The sequence below is a fragment of the Sprattus sprattus genome, assembly GCF_963457725.1.
Source record: "Sprattus sprattus genome assembly, chromosome: 9".
NCBI classification, from domain to species: Eukaryota; Metazoa; Chordata; class Actinopteri; order Clupeiformes; family Clupeidae; genus Sprattus; species Sprattus sprattus.
In genome coordinates this window covers 6,942,352-6,952,351 of record NC_137928.1, presented here as the reverse complement: position 1 = coordinate 6,952,351, position 10,000 = coordinate 6,942,352, and the positions used below count along the sequence as shown (strand labels likewise).

The 10,000-nt window shown below is 46.7% G+C and overlaps 1 protein-coding gene across 1 annotated transcript in view; it reads left to right on the top strand.

The window, feature by feature from the left end:
• The window catches only part of rab4b (RAB4B, member RAS oncogene family), a 19,584-nt gene that overhangs the window by 3,863 nt on the left and 5,721 nt on the right, over positions 1-10,000 (top strand). The window contains exons 2-4 of the mRNA XM_080844316.1: positions 6,151-6,231; positions 7,246-7,360; positions 7,471-7,533. Of these exons, the coding sequence (XP_080700442.1) occupies positions 6,151-6,231; positions 7,246-7,360; positions 7,471-7,533 (259 nt within the window). The remainder of the gene's footprint in view (positions 1-6,150; positions 6,232-7,245; positions 7,361-7,470; positions 7,534-10,000) is intronic.

Here is a 10,000-nt window from a genome sequence, read left to right as displayed (position 1 = left end):
GACATTTCTAACACACACACACACACAGTTTACACACACACACACACAAACACATGCGCGGTATACACACACACACACACAAACACAAACAGGCGGTATACACACAAACAGACATATTTGCATACTTGTGCTGTTTCTTATGAAGGTTATTCGCTGTAATGTGCAGGAGTTTTACCAGTGTTGGTTCTCAAACCATTCCCCAGCTGACCTGTGCTACCTGTCCAGACTCCACACTCGTCTATACTGAGCTTTTATTATAACATCATCAATTACGTATTGTCAATTATCTTTACCAATAGCCTTGTAGAACCTGATAATGTAATAATTTCCCGATAATGTAATAACTCCCGATAATGTAATACAAATTCCTTCATAAGTCCCTAAAACATGTAATAAAACCTGATAATGTAATAATACCCCGATAATGTAATAAAGTGCAGGTTAGCCTCAATTTTGCAGAACCTGATAATGTAATAATTACCTGATATTGTAATAACTTTGGTTGGTGCTGGTCAACTGTCGTCGTTTTGCGCGGCTGAAAATCCAAACTGTACCAGGCCAATCAAATCGTCTTTTGTCATTCGTCAGTCGCTCGGATTGGTTGCAGCGCCATTCCTATTGCGTGGCATTGCGTGCAGAGGCAACTTAACAGACAACCGTTAATCCCGCCCACACTGAAAATCGTGTTGTGCCAGACCCTTGTACAGCTTCTTGCTGTACAGGTTTGGCTTGCGAGGCTAAAGGCCTATACCAGGGGTCTTCAACAGGGGGTCCGCGGAGGTACTGCAGGGGGGTCGCGAAATCTTTGGTTGATAAGATAATTTTTTTTTATATTTCTAAAATAAATAAATAAATAAAAAAATCTACCAATTTTTTTTCTCCACAAATTTAAATGTCTTCCAAATCAGAATTGTATTTATTCCCTTTAAATTTACATTAACATAAATCCAACATATTGTAGCGAACGTATAAATTGATCGAGAAGACGTTATCTTTCAGTCCAATCGACACCCATAGCTACCCACAGGAGCTCTCTCAAGCTGGGCACCGGTTCACTCACAGCACCTTTCATGCACAGGCACTAGCCAATCAGATCGCGTTTCTGCTCAAGTCTAAAGAGTGCGAAGGTCAAAAATAAAAGATGGCGGACCAAACTCCATAGCTGGTCTTGTTTGTACCTATAAATTGTTAGTTTGACATTTTTTTGCTTAGATTTAAAAAAAATAATAATAAAGAGAAATAGACACTGTAAAAGGTCAAAAAACGTTAATTGTAACTGAAAAATAAGTGAGGATTTGCGAGGTGTGTGAGCCTCCTAGCTAATGTTAGCATGCTACTACCTACTATCTTAACAACTTGCTAGCGGTGTGATTGGTTTGTTGACCTGTCAATCTCACTATAACATCTATGTTGTCAACACAACTCCATGCGCCAGACTCCTCCTCCGTCATCCGTTGGATTGTGTCAGTCAGGAGTAATTGAAAAGAAGATACATCTCACTAATGTGGGAGGATGTGTGCCATCGACACAATAACAGGGTAGCTATGCTTTTTTGGCACTAGGCCCAGTATATTATAAACAATATTTTATGCAATTTATATAGTAGGGGGTCCCTGCTCATCTCACCATCAGTTTGGGGGTCCCTGGCCTGAAAAACGTTGAAGACCCCTGGCCTATACCATTGGGATCAAAATATGAGCAAAACAATAGTGGGTGGTTGTCTACACAGCATCACTACTTGGTCTGAATAACTGGTGTCCCAACATTTCAGCACTGACCAAAGTTTTTACAATATCAGGAATTTATTACATTATCAGGTTCTGCCAAATTGAGGCTAACCTGATAATGTAATAACTTCCAATTAATGTAACATTTTATTACATTATTGGTATGGCGATTGTTACATTATTGGGAAATGCACTTTATTACATTATTGGGATATTATTACATTATCAGGTTTTATTACATCTTTTAGGGACTTATGAGGGATTTTTTATTACATTATCAGGGTTATTACGTTATCAGGAAATTATTACATTATCAGGTTCTACAAGCCTTTATTTATCAAACTGACTGTTTACAGTCCCTCTATCTTTGTGTGGCTTTGTGAATGCCAGTGTGACGATCACACTGTGGCTCAGGTGTGTGTTTGTGTGGCTGTGTGAAGGCCAGTGTGACGATCACACTGTGGCTCAGGTGTGTTTGTGTGGCTGTGTGAAGGTCAGTGTGACGATTTTAGAGCCTGTTGTTGTTGTTCAGACGAGTGTGTGTGTCTGTGAGCTGTTTGTTCAGGTGTGTTTGTGTGGCTGTGTGAAGGCCAGCGGGACGATCTCAGAGCCTGTGCTTCAGGTGTGTTTGTGTGTCTGTGTGAAGGCCAGCGGGACGGTCTCAGAGCCTGTGCTTCAGGTGTGTGTGTGTGCATCAGCCTCCAATTCCCAGAGCGCACAGCCCCTCCCTCCCCTCAGAGCTGAGGGCCTTGGTGCTTTGTTCATGCATTTCATTATTTGCCAACATCCATTAGCCTCCTCTTAGACACTAATGACTCTGGTTACTTTCACCTAGGTCTAGGCTGTGTGTCTGTGTGTCTGTGTGTCTGTGTGTCTGTGTGTGTGTGTCTGTGTCTGTGTGTGTGTGTGTGTGTGTGTGTGTGTGTGTGCGTGTGCGCGTGCATGTGCGCGTGCGTGTGTGTGTGTGTGTGTGTGTTCACCTAGGTCTATGCTGTACAGTGCAGGTGTTTGTTTGCCCTTTCCAAAAAGAGGAAGTGAATATGAAATCATTCAGCTACACTTCATGTTTGTGACTGACCTGAGTGCAGTGTCTATAGGTGGGGGTGGCCAACAAGCCCAGAGTGAGGGTTAATTTAGGCTTGAAAACCATGCAAGCAAGTCCAAACACAGAATGCAGTTTAGGAAACCCTAAAGATCCAATGCTAAATATATATAAAATATCAATTAATTAATCCAAAGTCAGAATCTTAACTCAAAGACAAGCAGTATCACCAAAATACTGCTGCACCTCTAAACAAGCAGAGGATAAAGTTCAGCAGCTTCAGGGTCAACTCACTGCACATACCTGACAAAATAGTAACCCCAGGGTCAACTCACTGCACATACCTGTCAAAGAACTAACCCCAGGGTCAACTCACTGTACAAACCTGACAAAGAACTAACCCCAGGGTCAACTCACTGCACATAGCCTACCTGACAAAGAACTAACCTCAGGGTCAACTCACTGTACAAACCTGTCAAAGAACTAACCTCAGGGTCAACTCACTGCACATACCTGACAAAGAACTAACCCCAGGGTCAACTCACTGCACATACCTGTCAAAGAACTAACCTCAGGGTCAACTCACTGCACATAGCCTACCTGTCAAAGGACTAACCCCAGGGTCAACTCACCGTACATAGGCTACCTGTCAAAGGACTAACCTCAGGGTCAACTCACCGTACATACCTGACAAAGAACTAACCCCAGGGTCAACTCACTGTACCTGACAAAAGACTAACCCCAGAGTCAACTCACTGTACCTGTCAAAGGACTAACCACCATAGACACAACAGAACAGGTGAACATATAGAACGGTGGCCAGAACCCTTTACAACAAATGGGTCACACACATACATCAATTAATACTGTGTGTGTGTGTGTGTGTGTGTGTGTGTGTGTGTGTGTGTGTGTGTATATACATGCAAACAGCTCCACTCTTAGCACCATTTAACACGCCTCTCAAAGCAGCCTTAGGCGTCTAATGCATTGCCTGACAAATATTGACACACAGGGCCTCTGCGCTTGAGCGCCCTGCCAACTGCCGGAGCAGATTGTGTGTGTGGCCATGCCAGGGCCTTCTGAAGAGGCTTGGCACAAACCAGGAAATGGAACTCGTCAGTGCGGTTTCAGAACATGGCAACCACAGTGGAATGTTCAAGCTGGAGGCTGGCCTGGTGAGGAGATGAGTGGCATGGCATCTACAGGCAAATTACGCCCACTAAAACTGACCTCCAGACAGCCTTCAGGTCCCGCTGTTGTCCCACTATTCTCAGTTGTAGTTCCACGTTGGTGGAACGACCTGCCTAGCACTAGCAGAGCAGGGGCGTCCCTCTCTACCTTTAAGAAGCTCTTGAAGACCCAACTCTTCAGAGAGCACCTCCCTTCCTAACGGACACCTTTCCTTAACCTGCACTTAAGCAGTAACAGGCCCTCACTTCTTTTTATTCTTTCTATGTCGCTTTCTATCTTTTTTGAAAAAAAATAAAATATTAAGCAGTATTTATTGTTACACCAGGTTTTTAATGCGCTTAGCTTGACTGTTCTCTCCCTTGCGTCTGCTAAATGACTAAATGTAAATGTAAATGTAAATGTGTGTAAGTGTGTAAGTGTGTAAGTGTGAGTGGCATTTTAATGTTGCCCAGTGTTCCTCAGTATTGGCATTAGACCTTCAGAGTGGTTCTCCGTGAGTTTGGAACGTTAGTCAGCCGACTCTAATGGCATGTCATGTTAGAACGGATCTAAGCCTGAGGTGGATTGGATCTGGCACACATTTGACAGATTTTCTGCTCGATGTATTCACTCCGATACTGTCTCTAGAGTGTTGGACTGTGTTTGTCTGTGCCCTGTCTAGTGAGGAGTGGAGTGGGCCTGTGTGTGTGTGTGTGTGTGTGTGTGTGTGTGTGTGTGTGTGGGTTTGTTTGCGTGTGTGAAGAGGATTCTCCAACAGGATTAAGTTCAAGCTGTGACAGAATCTCTCCCAGAATTCCACTTCCTTCATAGTGCTGTTCAGTCCTGCACTCCAGGCTTCGAGTGTCCCGGCCCGTCTGTGCTGCTGGCCCCAAATAACCCTCAAAGCGATCCGGTGGAGATCTGGAGACTCTGACTTCACAAGCCTGTGTCTGCTGTCATAGCCACAGTTACAGCACAGTTACAGAAGCCTCAGTCAGCACAGTTACAGCACAGTACAGAAGCCTCAGTCAGCACAGTTACAGCACAGTACAGAAGCCTCAGTCAGCACAGTTACAGCACAGTACAGAAGCCTCAGTCAGCACAGCACAGTACAGAAGCCTCAGTCAGCCCAGTTACAGCACAGTTACAGCACAGGTACAGCACAGTTACCGCACAGTACAGAAGTCTCAGTCAGCACAGGTACAGCACAGTTACTGCACAGTACAGAAGCCTCAATCAGCACAGATACAGCACAGTTACAGCACAGTACAGAAGCCTCAGTCAGCACAGTTACAGCACAGTACAGAAGCCTCAGTCAGCACAGTTACAGCACAGTACAGAAGCCTCAGTCAGCACAGATACAGCACAGGACAGAAGCCTCAGTCAGCACAGTTACTGCACAGTACAGAAGCCTCAATCAGCACAGATACAGCACAGTTACAGCACAGTACAGAAGCCTCAGTCAGCACAGATACAGCACAGGACAGAAGCCTCAGTCAGCACAGTTACTGCACAGTACAGAAGCCTCAATCAGCACAGATACAGCACAGTTACAGCACAGTACAGAAGCCTCAGTCAGCACAGATACAGCACAGTACAGAAGCCTCAGTCAGCACAGTTACTGCACAGTACAGAAGCCTCAATCAGCACAGATACAGCACAGTTACAGCACAGTACAGAAGCCTCAGTCAGCACAGTTACAGCACAGGACAGAAGCCTCAGTCAGCACAGTTACAGCACAGGACAGAAGCCTCAGTCAGCACAGATACAGCACAGTTACAGCACAGTACAGAAGCCTCAGTCAGCACAGTTACAGCACAGTACAGAAGCCTCAGTCAGCACAGTTACAGCACAGGACAGAAGCCTCAGTCAGCACAGTTACAGCACAGTACAGAAGCCTCAGTCAGCACAGTTACAGCACAGGACAGAAGCCTCAGTCAGCACAGTTACAGCACAGGACAGAAACCTCAGTCAGCATCTCTGTTCCAGGACCAGCTCTCAGCGCAGGGACGTTTAGGCTACACATTAACAGCCTTTAACAGAACAAGCAGACAGAGACAGAGTAGAGGGTTGATGGAAGGACAAGAGAGACGAATGGGGGGAAAAGGATGAGTGAAGTGCTCTGTCTCCTCTGTGGAATCCTTCTTGCAGCTTCACGTATTGATTAACCTTCTCTCGCTCTCTCTCTCTCTCTCTCTCTCTCTCTCTCAGATTTCCTGTTTAAGTTCCTGGTGATCGGCAGTGCTGGGACGGGGAAATCCTGCCTCCTCCATCAGTTCATTGAGAGCAAGTGTAAGTATCGCTGCTCTCTCCCCGTCTGTCTCCCCTCTCTTCCCTTTCCCTCCCTTCTTCCTCTTTTTGAAACCCCATCTTTCTCCCCCTCCTCTCTGTCACTTTTGCTTTCCCTCTTGTTTTTCCTCTTTTCACTTCTCTCTGTTTCTCTTCTCCATCCTCTGTCCTATGTCCTCTTTCTGTCTCTCTCTCTCTCTCTCTCTCTCTCTCTCTCTCTCTCTCTCGCTCATATCCCCCTCTCTTCTCTCCCCCCCTTGCTTCCTCTCTGTAGTGATGCATGTAAAGTGCTCCTAACAGTGCTGTCCTGAAGCCAGAGGAGGCTGGGCTGTCAACATCTGTCTCCAGCTGCTCTCATGGCTGCATAATGGCTTCATTAGCATCTGATTGAGCGCCTAGTCCGTTAGCATGCTGATGACGGCTAATAAACTCGCATCAAGTGCCTGTTACGTTAGCATGATTATTGTGGCTTATAAACTGGCATCAAGTGCCTGTTACCTTAGCATGACTATTGTGGCTTATAAACTGGCATCAAGTGCCTGTTACGTTAGCATGACGATTGATGATGGCTAATGCAGTGAGGCTTACCAGTACCTGCTACGTTAGCATGCTGATTATGGCTAATAAACTGACTGCCAGTGACTGCCTGTTATGTTAGCATGCTAAAGATGGCTAATACACCTCAGTGAGCTCCTGCGTTCCCTCTCATGACTCTTCTCACCATAGCACACTGATCATATCAAGGTGTTCACAGAGGTTCAGGTTCCATTACAGGGCTGCCTCTAGCCCTGCCACAGACGTTTAGATGTATGAATAGACACTCTTCTTCTTTGTAACAAGCCAGGATCTGAGGTGGATTTATGGATTTTATTGTTTGTGTGTGTGTCTGTGTGTGTGTGTCTGTCTGTGTGAGTGTGTGTGTGTGTGTGTCTGTCTGTGTCTCTGTGTGTGTGTGTGTGTGTGTGTGTGTGTGTGTGTGTGTGTGTGTGTGTGTGTCTGTCCACGTGCCTTCCCCAGTCAAGCAGGACTCCAACCACACCATCGGTGTTGAGTTTGGCTCCAGAGTGGTGAATGTGGGCGGGAAGACGGTCAAACTGCAGATCTGGGACACAGCCGGACAGGAGCGCTTCAGGTAACGGCCTGCCATTGGCTGGCTGTGGCCACTGGGCCCGCCTCTGTGTGATCCGATTGGTTGTCGCCTCAATAATGAGACTCTAATTGGCTCCTTTGATCCGCCTGTAGGTCTGTGACGCGCAGCTACTATCGTGGGGCAGCAGGGGCTTTGCTGGTCTATGACATCACAAGGTCAGAGGGGAACACCTTCATGGAACATGCTCTTACATGCAGACATCCTGTCACACACAGAGACACACACAGAGACACACACAGAGACACACACAGAGACACACACAGAGACACACACAGAGACACACACACAGAGAGACACACACAGAGAGACACACACACAGAGACACACACAGAGAGACACACACACAGAGACACACACACAGAGACACACACACAGAGACACACACACAGAGACACACACACAGAGACACACACACAGAGACACACACACAGAGACACACAGACACACACAGACACACACACAGACACAGACACACACACACACACACAGACACACACACACACACAGACACACACACACACACACAGACACACACACACACACACAGACACACACACACACACACAGACACACACACACACACACAGACACACACACACACACACAGACACACACACACACACACAGACACACACACACACAGACACACACACACACAGACACACACACACACACAGACACACACACACACAGACACACACACACACAGACACACACACACACAGACACACACACACACAGACACACAGACACACACACAGACACACACACAGACACAGACACACACACAGACACACACACAGACACAGACACACACACACACACAGACACACACACAGACACACACACAGACACACACACAGACACACACACACACACAGACACACACACACAGACACACACACACACACAGACACACACACAGACACACACACAGACACACACACACACACACCGTCTTGGTGAAATATTCACACAGAGACAGATTAACTCAGTGTTGCTCCATTGGCTGCTCGCCCAAGCCTGGGGCAGGAAGTCAAACCTGAGGGGACCGCATGAGGCACTGAGCCACTCCTCGGCCATCTGCACACCCAGCGCCAGATGTCCTGCTGGCAGACACACACATACCAGCATTGAGTCCCCTGATTGGCCGAGGGCGAATGCTACCGGCTGAACACAATTCCGTGTTTTTCTCTAGGAAGATGAAGATTTATTTGTTCTCTTATATAGGGGATCTAGACTCGACCACAGTGGTTTTCAGTTCTGCTCTGTGAGTTTCCCCAACTGTCACTGCTCTGCATACCTGACGGACCTCATCAGTATCGCTCTTGATTGAGATCATCAGTAGCGCTCTTGATTGAGATCATCAGTAGTGCTCTTGATTGAGATCATCAGGAGTGCTCTTGATTGAGATCATCAGTAGTGCTCTTGATTGAGATCATCAGGAGTGCTCTTGATTGAGATCATCAGTAGTGCTCTTGATTGAGATCATCAGGAGCGCTCTTGATTGAGATCATCAGTAGCGTTCTTGATTGAGATCATCATCGTGCTCTTGATTGAGATCATCAGTAGCGTTGCGATTAGGCTGACATCAGCGAGGTGTGCTTAGAGCTGGGATGGAGGGAGTGTTTTCAGTACCGCATTGAGACCCCCTGCTCTACCTGTTATCTCCTTATCTAAGCACCTTGTCAGATAGTGGCAGTTTACTATGTCCTCATGTTAAGCGGCATAAGACTGGTTTATTATGTCCTCATGTTAAGTGTGTGAGGAGCGTTAGACTGGTTTATTATGTCCTCATGGTAGGAGAGTAAGACTGGTTTATTATGACCTCATGTTAGGAGAGTAAGACTGGTTTATTATGTCCTCATGGTAGGAGAGTAAGACTGGTTTATTATGACCTCATGTTAGGAGAGTAAGACTGGTTTATTATGACCTCATGGTAGGAGAGTAAGACTGGTTTATTATGACCTCATGTTAGGAGAGTAAGACTGGTTTATTATGCCCTCATGTTAAGGGTGTGATGTGAGCAGAGTAAGACTGGTTTATTATGCCCTCATGTTAAGGGTGTGAGGAGCGTAAGAGGAGATGGGTGTGCAGATGCCAGTGTGACAGCTGGGAGGGGGAGAGCAGGCGCTGATGACTGTGGTACCCATGGGGGGGGGTTGATGAGGTGTGCGTTGCCATGGCGCTGGCGTGGTAATAGAGACAGAGATTGCGGGTCGATGAAGAGTGACAGGCCTGTAATACAATGTCATATTGTAGCAGCTCCCACTGCATCTTTACTTTAGTCCATTAGGGAGAGAGAAAGAAGGAGGGAGGGAGTGAGGGAGTGAGAGAGAAAGAGGGTGGGAGGGAGAGAGAAGAAGGGAGGGAATGAGAGAGAAAGGGGAGAGAGAGGGGATGGGAGGGAGGGAGGGAGAGGGAAGGAGAGAGAAGGAGAGAGAGAGGGAGAGAAAGAAAGAGGGTGGGATGGAGGGAGTTGGGGGGGGGGGGGGTTAGAGACTGCATATGGGAGGAGGAGTTCCATCACATGCATACATGCTGACATCATCACTTGGCAGATACACACAATACAAACCACACTTACTAAGCCACGCCTCTGTCACCATGGACACTAGCTAA